This window comes from Larimichthys crocea, chromosome XXIV (genome assembly GCF_000972845.2).
Source record: "Larimichthys crocea isolate SSNF chromosome XXIV, L_crocea_2.0, whole genome shotgun sequence".
NCBI lineage: Eukaryota > Metazoa > Chordata > Actinopteri > Sciaenidae > Larimichthys > Larimichthys crocea.
In genome coordinates this window covers 5,218,649-5,230,977 of record NC_040034.1, presented here as the reverse complement: position 1 = coordinate 5,230,977, position 12,329 = coordinate 5,218,649, and the positions used below count along the sequence as shown (strand labels likewise).

Here is a 12,329-nt window from a genome sequence, read left to right as displayed (position 1 = left end):
TCATCACAATAATCATCATCATCATCATCGTCACAATCATCATTATCATCATTATCACCATCATCATCATCATCACAATCATCATCATCATCATCATCATCATTATCATCATCATCACAATCATCATCACCATCATCATCATCACCATCATCATCATCATCATCACAATAATCATCATCATCACCATCATCATCATCATCATCATCACAATAATCATCACCATCATCACCATCATCATCATCATCATCATCGTCACAATAATCATCATCATTATCACAATCATCATCATCATCATAATCACAATCATCATCATCACAATCACCATCATCGTCACAATCATCATCATCATCATCATTATCACAATCATCATCATTATCACAATCATCATCATCATCATCACAATCATCATCATCATCACAATCATCACAATCACCATCATCATCATCATCACCATCATCATCACAATCACCATCATCATCACAATCATCACAATCACCATCATCGTCACAATCATCATCATCATCACCATCATCATCATCATCATCACCATCATCATCGTCGTTACAATCATCATCCTCATCATCACCATCATCATCACCATCATCATCACCATCATCATCATCACCATCATCATCATCACCATCAGCCTCAAACAGTTTCTTGTCTCTCTTCACATCTGTAGCCGTCTGTTTACATTCTCTGTGTTATCGACACAAAGTGTGATCGAGGTGTTGTGTGTCATAACGCATCAGGAGGTATTGATGGTGCATTTGAGAACAATCCCGCGGAGGAGAACTTGTCAGTATTACGGTACCTTTAATAAACTGTAGTAAATCGTTCATCATGTTTTATAGGTTAGTCTTAAGCTTAGACAATAAGATTAGTAATAATATCTGTTCTGCATTAGTCAGAAATCATGTTGTGTGTCTACCTCCAAGACTCATCTGTGAAGTATTTTTGCATAACCAGGAAACATAACGTTACGTGTTGATAACTAATATTCAGCTGCACCACAGGAACATGTGATGGAGATTAAACCACACACACACAGTACTTACATGCTTCTATAGTATTTACTGTACGAACATGTGCTGCTGATGTGTTGATGGGACGATGACCTCTAGGACGCCATTCATCACTGAGCACTGACTTCATGTCCGCGGCCAGAGAAAAGTGACTGTAGCAGTGTAGGTGATGATTGCGACGCCCTAGCTTCAAAACCAAGGACAAATGAAACTGTGGAGGTTCAACATGGCCGACTCTGACCTGTGGTTTCAACTCAATGCTAAAAGCAGCTAGCCTGACCGGCTCCACACTGACGGAGATGACGGACGAGGTCCGAACAGTTTTACAAAATGTTGCAGCTCCTATTCAGAACAGAGTTATCATCAAGTACTAAAGAAGTAAAACCTTTAATTAAATACTGTCATTGTCCAGAACATCAGCCTGACCAGCTGAATTGTACATATATAGCACAGCTGCAGTTAATATAAGTTTGAAAGTTGTAACATGAGGTATTTACACAGAAAGACGGTACACGAAAATGTTTCTTTTGTTTTAATTCAAGACACGCTTTTTTTCAAACTGTGCCTGAAAATCAACACAGCACCAACACGCCATCAACACGGCACCAACACACCATCAACACGGCACCAACACACCATCAACACAGCACCAACACGCCATCAACACAGCACCAACACGCCATCAACACGGCACCAACACAGCATCAACACGGCACCAACACGCCATCAACACGGCATCGTCATGCCATCAACACCATCAACACAGCACCAACACACCACCAACACACCACCAACACGCAACCAACATGCCACCAACACGCCATCAACACGCCATCAACACAGCACCAACACACCACCAACACACCACCAACACGCAACCAACACGCCATCAACACGGCATCATCATGCCATCAACACAGCACCAACACGCCATCAACACACCATCAACACGGCATCAACACACCATCAACACGCCATCAACATGCCACCAACACGGCACCAACGCAGGATGCCAAGATTCATGTAGTAGCTGTATTTCCTTCTTTGAGGGACAGATCGATTGCCTTTAACTAAAAATGATCGTTCACAATCAAAATCAAAACGAGTGTCTTCTTCGGTGCATAAACTTCCCACATGTCTGTCTCACTTTAACGTGTACTGCTAGAGAGCGCCCCCGGTGGCCGTTGGCCAGTAAAGATCTATGAATTATCTGCGTATAGGCCGCAGGGTTCAAACCACGGTACATTCAGAATATGAAAGAAATGTATGAACTCCCTTCAAAGCGAGGCAGTGAAACGTGCTGACTCATGCTGTGTCTAAAGTTCACTAATGTTACAGGGAGCTCACATTAGCCACTGTAGGCTAATCTTCTGTCTGTCGCCTGATGACATCGTTCATATTTAAGATTCAGTGTTTTTGAAAATCATTTTAAATAAATGTCTCTGTCTCTGACAATATGAAATATACTGTATATGTTTACATGTTGCTGTTTGCATGCATGAAGCGAGCTGTTGGTCATGATCTCATAGTGTTATGAATCCACGTGTTATCGGACAGTAATGTTCTGCTCACCTCTCCAGTTGTTATGAATCTATGACGGACACAGAGAGAACGTTAATTTAACGTTTAAAACATAAAATCATTGCCAAGAATCTGAACTCTGACTTTGTGCTGTAAGATTTAATAAAGATCAAATATTATGGTCAAAGCATCTTGTTGTCATGATAAATGTTGACGAATGTGATAAAGAATATTTTTATAAAACTTTGAAACAAACAAACTTTTTGTGCCTCTGTGGTTCTGTTCTAAAGTAATCGAGTAAAGTTACATTTGGAGCTTCTCCCTGTTTCCTGTAACAGCTGCAGGCTGACGTGATGTTGGAGTTGGCTCGATGTGTGTGACAGTTTATTGTCTTTAGGAGATTCATAAGTTTTCAGGTGAAGTGTGTGTGTGTGTGTGTGTGTGTGTGTGTCACTGTTTGTTTCTGTAACAGGATCCTTCCTCTGGAAACACATCTTATACGTGTGTGTGTGTGTGTGTGTGTGTGTGTGTGTGTGTGTGTCTTGGCAGCATCAGCTGCTGCTGTCGTCCAGCAGGAAGTCACATTAAACTGGGGTCGCTCTGAGGTCAAAGGTCAGAGTTGAAGCGGAGATGAGGAGATCAGTTTGACAAACAGAAGAACGACACGTCGAACAGACACTTTCTATGAAATCCATGAAATTACTCGATGTTCCTCATTCTGAAATATGAAGCATGAAGTGTGTGAAGAAGCTGCCCCCCCCCCTCTGTTGTGCAATCACAGAAGACACGTTTGATGCCCCGTGTTGCCCAAGATGAGGAAGGTCACGACCGGACTGAGTCATCTACTTTCAAGGGATCGTCACGTCCAACCACAAACAGGAAGCAGCAGGCGTGGACTGACGCTCGACTAAAAGGGTGAGAAAACACAGTGACTGCTGCAGGTCCAACCACAGGAACACGTGTCCATCTCAACACGGAGAGTCTTTACAAAGATAAGCTGCTACACACACACACACACACACACACACGATAGATTCATGTAACAGTCATGAGTCCAAACACAGACAGACAAACCAAAGGAAGGACACAGTGCTGCTGTTAAATATGTCTCAGCCTGATCAGCTGGATTCTCTTCACCTGTGCACACCTTTACACAGATCCTCACACAAAGAGAGGAGCTCTCACTCTGCCATAAAACCTGGACGTAGTCTACGTGACGTCCCCGCAGACTGTCTAAAACCTGGACGTAGTCTCCGTGACGTCCCCGCAGACTGTCTAAAACCTGGACGTAGTCTCCGCAGACTGTCTAAAACCTGGACGTAGTCTCTGAGACGTCCCCTCAGACTGTAGTATACATAATATATAATAATCGTATTCTCAGCATCAGGCTTCTTTCACTGATGACATAAATGTGAATTTGAAGTTCGCTGTGTTCATCTCAGGATACGTTGAAGATTCTTTACCTGCTGTCGGGGAACGCTCCAGAACTTGGTTCTGTTCTGTGGACTTCTGATCCTGACTTAGTGAGTGAGTGATGACCTCACACTGTTGGTCGGTCCAGTGTTGGGAGTTTCCTGATTGGTTGCATGAGAACTTGTACAGGACAGAACAGGTAACACTGCAGCAACATGACGAGTGAATGAAGTTATGATTTCATAACGGACAGACGACACATCACACACGTCTGCTTCAGTCACTGTCTTTAATCTCACAGGAAACAGCTCCTTTAAAGGCTGACAGTGAACCACATGACTTCATCCAGGTCTGTGATTGGTGGAGCCCAGCGTGACCTCCAGCAGTCTGGTGATGATGTCAGAGTGCGTGGGGTGAAAGGTCAAACCGTCCACCTCCATGGCCAGGTGACCAGTTTTCCCGCTTCTTATCCCGAAACTCACCAGAGTGGAGAGGACGGCCTCCTCCTGGAAGACAGAGAGTGTGTGTGTGTGTGAGAGAGTGTGTGTGTGTGAGAGAGTGTGTGTGTGTGTGTGTGAGAGTGTGTGTGTGTGAGAGAGTGTGTGAGAGTGTGTGTGTGTGTGAGAGAGTGTGTGTGTGTGAGTGAGAGAGTGTGTGTGTGTGTGAGAGTGTGTGTGTGTGAGAGAGTGTGTGAGAGTGTGTGTGTGTGTGAGAGAGTGTGTGTGTGTGAGTGAGAGAGTGTGTGTGTGTGTGAGAGTGTGTGTGTGTGAGAGAGTGTGTGAGAGTGTGTGTGTGTGTGAGAGAGTGTGTGTGTGTGAGTGAGAGAGTGTGTGTGTGTGTGAGAGTGTGTGTGTGTGAGAGAGTGTGTGAGAGTGTGTGTGTGTGTGAGAGAGTGTGTGTGTGTGAGTGAGAGAGTGTGTGTGTGTGTGAGAGTGTGTGTGTGTGAGAGAGTGTGTGAGAGTGTGTGTGTGTGTGAGAGAGTGTGTGTGTGTGAGTGAGTGAGTGTGTGTGTGTGTGAGAGTGTGTGTGTGTGAGAGAGTGTGTGAGAGTGTGTGTGTGTGTGAGAGAGTGTGTGTGTGTGAGTGAGAGAGTGTGTGTGTGTGTGAGAGTGTGTGTGTGTGAGAGAGTGTGTGAGAGTGTGTGTGTGTGTGAGAGAGTGTGTGTGTGAGAGAGAGTGTGTGTGTGAGAGAGTGTGTGTGTGAGAGAGAGTGTGTGTGTGAGAGAGTGTGAGTGTGTGTGAGAGTGTGTGAGTGTGTGAGAGAGTGTGTGTGTGTGTGTGTGTGTGTGTGAGTGTCACCTTGTCCACAGACGGCAGGTTAGCAGTCCAGTCCTGGATCTGTTCCTGGAGGGTTGTGTGTCCCAGTCCTTTCTTCAGGTATCTCTGGTGGGAGGAGCAGGTGTGGAGCAGGTGGAGCCCACAGGCCACAGCGTACCCGCCCCAGTTAGACACTCCTGCAGGAGGCGCTCATTGAAATAAACAGAACCAACATTCTCCATGTCGGGACACTGACGTAGTTTAAAGTGACTCAAGCGCTGAGTGTTTCCTGTGAGCTCGTACCAGCAGTGACGGCGTAGTCAGCGGAGACGTCACACGCGATGAGACTCCCGTTGGCCATCAGCGCCTCCACCTTCTCCTTCAGTTTACCCATCCCCAACTCGTTACCTCCATCACCGATTCCTGCAGAGAGAGAGGCGAGTCTGCTGAAGCCAGAATCTGTCCACATGGTCAGAACCAGCACACACACTGACAGGAAGGTGGAGTTATGTCACGGTGTCAGGTGCGCACCTGTCGTAGTGATTCCAGGTATTTCCTGTGCAGCGGTGAACAAGTCATCGACGGGGTCCACCAGATGTTTGATGTTCACTCCTCTCATGTTGTAGTAATTTCCATCTGCAGCACGGCCGCTGCGCTCTATCGCCACGAGGTGGTCGTACCTGTTATTACATTCACACAGTCACACACATGACTCAGCAGAGTGTAGATGTGCTGACTCAGCAGAGTGTAGATGTGCTGACTCAGCAGAGTGTAAATGTGCTGACTCAGCAGAGTGTAGATGTGCTGACTCAGCAGAGTGTAGATGTGCTGACTACACGTTCATGTCGTGTTTGAAATGACGCTGACATATCTGGACTAACAAACATCATCTGACCAAACGGTCACGTGACAGGTCAGCTGACCTGGGCTTGCTGGGGTCTCCATGGTGACACAGGAAACGCAGTGCAGAGTCTGGGCCGCTGTCTTCAAAGGTGACCAATGGGATGGCAGCTTTCAGCACACCTGAGGGCGGAGGCTGGTTTAACGTGACATGAAGGACAGAGAAACGTTTCTGGACCTGAACTCTTCCCCACCTTTCCTCACAGCTTCATCCAGGATGGAGCGGTTCATGTCCACGGCTCTCCTGTCCGTCACCATTGTCACCTGCTTCCCTAGCGACAGCAGCATGGTTGCCATGGCGATGGCTCCAGGTGGGCCATCAGTCTCGTCAGGTGGGCTGAAGAAGAAACACAGACAGTGATCGACAGTTTGCAGCCTCACACACACACACACACACACACACACACACACACACACACACACACACACACACACACACACACACACACACACTGAACCGTGAGTCGTACCTGTGGTCGTAATGTGTGGGGAAGCCCGTTGTTATGGCAACAGAGGATGCATGAGAGAGAGCCAGACAGGAGCGAAGAAGTTCATCCTGAACAAACAAAGCTGAGATCCCACGCTGACCTGCTGACAGCACAGCTGGAGTCAGACACACACACACACAGACACACACACACACACACCTCCACACACACTCACTCACACACACAGACACACCTCCACACACACCTCCACACACACTCACTCACACACACATACACAGACACACCTCCACACACACCTCCACACACACTCACTCACTCACACACACACACACACACACACAGACACACACACACACACACACACACCTCCACACACTCACACACACACACACACACCTCCACACACACTCACACACAGACACACACACTCACACTCACACCTCCACACACACACACACAGACACACACACACACACACACAGACACACCTCCACACACTCACACACTCACACTCACACACACACACACACACACACACCCACACACACACTCACACACACACTCACACCTCTCTTCTTCTGCTGATCAAAGTTAAACTGACGTGTTAACGATCTGCATGATACTAATTAAGGCTGCATTCCATTCAGGTTAAACAGTCAGGGTGCTTCATGTTGGCTCACTGGAAGTCTCTGCTGCACTAAATGGAACGGTTCCTAGCAGAACCTTCAAACACCTCCTGACCTGCAGCTCTGATGATGATCTGTCCCTCTAGAACTGGACCTGGTTCTGTCCTTCTCGAACTGGACCTGGTTCTGTCCCTCTAGAACTGGACCTAGTTCTGTCCCTCTAGAACTGGACCTGGTTCTGTCCCTCGATAACTGGACCTGGTTCCGTCCTTCTAGAACTGGACCTGGTTCTGTCCCTCTAGAACTGGACCTGGTTCTATCCTTCTAGAACTGGACCTGGTTCTGTCCCTCAATAACTGGACCTGTATCTGTCCCTCAATAACTGGACCTGGTTCTGTCCCTCAATAACTGGACCTGGATCTGTCCATCTAGAACTAGACCTGGTTCTGTCCCTCTAGAACTGGACCTGGTTCTGTGTCAGCAGAACTTCTCTGCACCGAGTCCTCGTCTGACCTGGATCTTCTCCAATGATCGCCTCCAGCTGTCGGATCCTCGTCACGGCGCTCTTAGATGCCAAACTGTACCACAGAGGATTGTGGGATATCAGAAAGCAGAGGGGGGTCAGTTCTCCGTCCGGACCCGTGCTGGGGCGGCGTGCTCCGTCAGGGGGTGGAGGTGGAGCTGGTGGAGGGGAGCAGTCTGGGATGTCAGTCAGGAACATGCAGCCTGGCGAGTGACTGAACGCCAAAGACGGTTCTGGAAAGACAAACACGAAGACTCAACGCGTCTCTGAGACTGTGTGAGGTCATCAGTCAATCAGCCAATCAGATCGCTCACTGCTGCTGAGGATGGCCTCGATGCCGGTCACTCCGCAGGCCCAGAACACGGACACGTCACCGGGCCGCAGCGCTGCTCCATCACCGTAGTCTGGTCTGGACAGGTGGTGTATGCCCAGGAGAGCTACACACACACACACACACACACACACACACACACACAGTCATAGTCGTCTTATATCTGTGTGTGTGTGTGTGTGTGTGTGTGTGTGTGTACCTGGGTCTCCGATGTGAACTGGAGCTCCGTGTGCGAGCGGGTTCAGGTGAGTCACCTCCACTGCTGCATCCAACATGTCAGCCGGAACAGGACGCATGGTGACCACCAGAGGGCAGCTGAACGCTCCTGCAGGAGCACAGGGGACTGACGTCTGTGAGGAGACAGGAGGAGACAGGAGGAGACAGGAGGAGGAGACAGGAGGAGGAAGGAGGAGGAAGGAGGAGGAGACAGGAGGAGACAGGAAGAGGAGACAGGAGGAGACAGGAGGAGACAGGAGGAGACAGGAGAAGAGGAGTCAAGACGACCAGACCAGGACCAGACCAGACCAGGACTGAGACCTTCTGTGTACACACCCTGTACATGCTGACGTTGGTGCCCTGCTCCACGTTCCTGACGGGGACTCCAGCTTCCTTCAGCCGGCCCTCGAAGCCAAAACTGCAGCCCAGATAGAAACACACCATGTCGGACCACGAGCCCCGACCCTGCAGCTCTGATCCAACCCTGGACCTGAACAGAAGGAGTGAGGCTGGGGGGTCAAAGAACCAGGACGGAGTCTGACCACGACAGGCTGCTCGTTATCAATCAGTGACTCGTTAAGCTCATCATCAGGGTCACGGTGGGCTGGAGCCTCTCCCAGCTGACTTTGTGGAGAACATAGAAAGATCTACAGCACTGACTGCTGACATCAGAGGACATTAATCATTAAACATTCAATAATTAATTAATAATTAATAATAAATAAGACTCTGTAACGTGTTCTACTTTGCTGAGGTGTGACTCATTGTACATACACACTGTTCATCACGTCTGTGACACTGTCAACATGTTTTATTATTATTATTATTAATTATTATTATTATTATTATTTCTGAATGATTATTATACTGTAGGTTCACATCATAGTCTCCTCTGTTTGTTAACGTACCTGCTGAAACTCTGCAGACTGCAAACTGTTTCCACCAGACGACCATCCTCATACACACAGTACTGAGAAATATCTGTCCTGGAGACAGGCAGACAGAGAGACAGAGAGAGAGACAGACAAGCAGAGAGACAGACAGAGAGACAGAGAGACAGACAGGCAGAGAGACAGACAGGCAGACAGAGAGACAGACAGACATATGAAGATTTGTTTTTCCATAAAGAAGCTTCTATCATGTGTAATCTGACTGCGTGACATCCATCATCCATCCGTCCATCCGTCCGTCCATCCTCCTCCTCTGATCCAGGTCTGGTCGTGGTGGCAGCAGGTTCAGCAGAGCATCCAGACCTTCTTCTCCTCAGAAACACATCCCAGCTCCTCCTGGAAGACCTCGAGGTGTTTTCAGGTTAGATGGTCTATGTAGTCCATCCAGCAGGTTCTGGGTCTGTCCCAGGTTCTCCTCCCATTCTGACGTGTCCTGAACACCTCCAAAGGAAGGTACAGAGGAGGATCCTGACCAGATGTTGAACCACCTCTTGGTGGTGGTGTTTGAGGTCCTCTGTGGTCCTTGGAGCTGTGAAGGGTGGCCCAAAGCAAACTGGTCTGAGGGGAGGAATCAGACGAATTCAGAGCCCTGTGAGACAGAAAATGAGGAGCTGCAGGACCTCGAGGGGAAAACGGGACCTCCTTCTGGAGCCAAACCCGGGACGGGAGCTGGATGGAGGACGGGTTCTACAGCAGGCAGCCGGCGTGGACCTGGAAGAACTTTATCTCTCATCACAGACTGATGGTCCAGCTCACAGAGTATTACTACAGACACAAACACTGACTGAAGCTTCAGAGAAGTGACACAGCGTCCTGCAGCTGCTCACTGAGAAGAACTCAGGAGTGTGTGTGTGTGTGTTTGTGTGTGTGTGTGTGTGTGTGTGTGTGTGTGTGTGTGTGTGTGTGTGCATACAGGTCAATCATTCACCAGAGGAACAGACAGAACGAGCTGCTCAGTCACTTATTTTACTTCAGCAGATCTCAGGCATGAAGAACAGTGTGTGTGTGTGTGTGTGTGTGTGTGTGTGTGTGTGTGTGTATGTGTGTGTGTGTGTGTGTGTGTGTGTACCTTATATCAGCATGTTTGGCCAGAGGCAGACAGGAAGTCTCTCCTGATTGGCTGCGATAAAGCAGCGGCAGGGGGGCGGGGTTTAGGCGGCAGAATGCTTCAAAGTCATTGGCCAGATGATTGGGCAGGATGACGACGTTAGCCTGCTGGTATCCTGCCACACACACACACGCACACACAAACACACACACACACACACACCACACACAACTCAGCTCCTCACAACACGGACACCCTGCAGCAGCATCGATCAACGACCTATTATATTATACATATATTATATAATAAATAATGATTATTGATTTAACTCAGACCAGGAAAAAACATTAAATAATATTTTCCTGTAGAAAACGAGTTTTAAAGTTTGTTATCAATAGGATATGTCGATCTGTGAACACACAGTTAGCTCTGTCGCCCGTCTGTCTGTCTGCCTGTCTCGCTCCTGTCTGTCTGTCCTCTGTCTGTCTTCGGCTGTCTGGTCTTGTCTGTCCTCTGTCTTCTCTCTCTCTGGTCTCTGTAGGTCTGTCTGCCTGCCCTGTCTGTCTGCCTGTCTCTGTCTCTCTGTCTGTCTCTCTGTCTGTCTCTCTGTCGTCTTCTTACCGTCAGCCAGTCCACTCGTGGTTCTTATTCTGGGATCTTCTGTCCTGATGAGCAGCCTGAGCTCAGCAGGACTCAGAGAAGTCAACGTCTCCATCACAGAGATCCCTGCTGTCTCCTGTCCTACAAACTGGTTCCTGCTTCTGGACCGAGCGGCCCGTCTAGTCTTATCTGACTGACTCGGGTTAATGTTCAAATAAGAAGTTTGTGATGTGGTTTAAACTTTACAGAGACACACAGACGGAAGCTGCAGCTTTAATGAATGAGGCTGATCAGGGAGCAAAGTCTGATCTCTATAAACACGTTCCGGCCTGTCGGCCAGGCGGCAGGTCCATGGAGGTGTGTGAGCGCCCAGCAGAACTTTATATTTATATTTATATTTATATTTATATATTTATATTTATCCATCATCTGTTTCCAGAAACAGGCTGGAGCTGCAGACATGATCAGGCAGCAGGGGGCGCTGTGCAGAAACACTGCAGGTGTGTCTGTAAATTTCAGTCAGACTCAGACTTCATGAAATAAACAAAGTCAGGACTGTGGCTGGACACTGCCCTCTGCCAGGAGGTCCATCAGAACCAGAACCAGAACCTCACACCACCAACCAGCCCTGTAGCCCCCTGACACTGACTCTGTCCCCGTCCAGACCTTCATGCTACAGTAACACTCCTTTATTTATCTCGGCCTCCATGTCTAATATTCTTATTGTTTAAATATTTACATCATTTATATTTTTTACTTCTGCACCAACGACAGCAGAACACACTGATCAATAACTCACAGACAGGTGAGTGTGGTTCAATGCTGTCCATCATCTCTAGCTGTGTGTGACGTGTTAAATCTGACACACACACACATACAGGTGTGTGTGTGTGTGCGTGTGTGTGTGTGTGTGTGTGTGTCTCACCTGAGCTCATGGCAGACAGACAGATCCTCCTGCAGACAGACAGTCTGGCAGCAGCCTGCATGCTGCAGCTCAAACACACAGTCCTGATGATATGAAACATTTATTAATACAACATGTGATCATATTTAAAATGTTTGACACCAGACTGATGACTCTACATGAACTGTAAATATCTATGAGTTCACCTCGTTACTTCAGCTCGTTACTTCACCTCGTTACTTCACCTCGTTACTTCAGCTCGTTACTTCAGCTCGTTACTTCACCTCGTTACTTCACCTCGTTACTTCACCTCTCTGACTCATTAGAGTCACATGCTAAAAATCAAACATTTAAAACCTGAATGATCCGGAAACGTTCAGCACGATGACGTCACGTCAACCACGTGTGAGCTCCTTAACGTCACGTGATTCTGAGAAAAACAAACACGTGACATGAACGTCCGAGATCAGACGCGGCTAACGCTTCAACAACGTTTAATAACGTTTAACAACGTTTAAACAACGCTTCAACAACGCTTCAACAACGTTTAACAACGTTTAAACAACGT

At 47.8% G+C, this 12,329-nt stretch overlaps 1 protein-coding gene across 6 annotated transcripts; it reads right to left on the bottom strand.

Annotated features, from left to right (window-relative positions):
• Nucleotides 1-4,234: 4,234 nt before the first annotated feature.
• Nucleotides 4,235-12,239, bottom strand: dglucy (D-glutamate cyclase). Of its 6 annotated transcripts, none has more exons than XM_027275226.1 (15): nt 11,968-12,239; nt 11,783-11,865; nt 10,279-10,432; nt 9,168-9,245; nt 8,596-8,749; nt 8,243-8,393; nt 8,027-8,149; nt 7,703-7,945; nt 6,585-6,702; nt 6,309-6,451; nt 6,138-6,237; nt 5,746-5,894; nt 5,518-5,637; nt 5,257-5,411; nt 4,235-4,465 (listed from the first exon to the last, which is right to left on the bottom strand). In XM_027275226.1, the coding sequence occupies exons 2-15, from the start codon at nt 11,841-11,843 to the stop codon at nt 4,301-4,303; spliced, it is 1,914 nt and encodes a 637-aa protein (XP_027131027.1). In that variant the 5' UTR covers nt 11,844-11,865; nt 11,968-12,239; the 3' UTR covers nt 4,235-4,300. The 6 variants fall into 6 exon arrangements, with proteins under 6 accessions (XP_027131027.1, XP_027131028.1, XP_027131029.1 ...); XM_027275227.1 differs by having other exon boundaries at nt 11,994-12,239; XM_027275228.1 differs by having other exon boundaries at nt 12,007-12,239.
• Nucleotides 12,240-12,329: the final 90 nt, after the last annotated feature.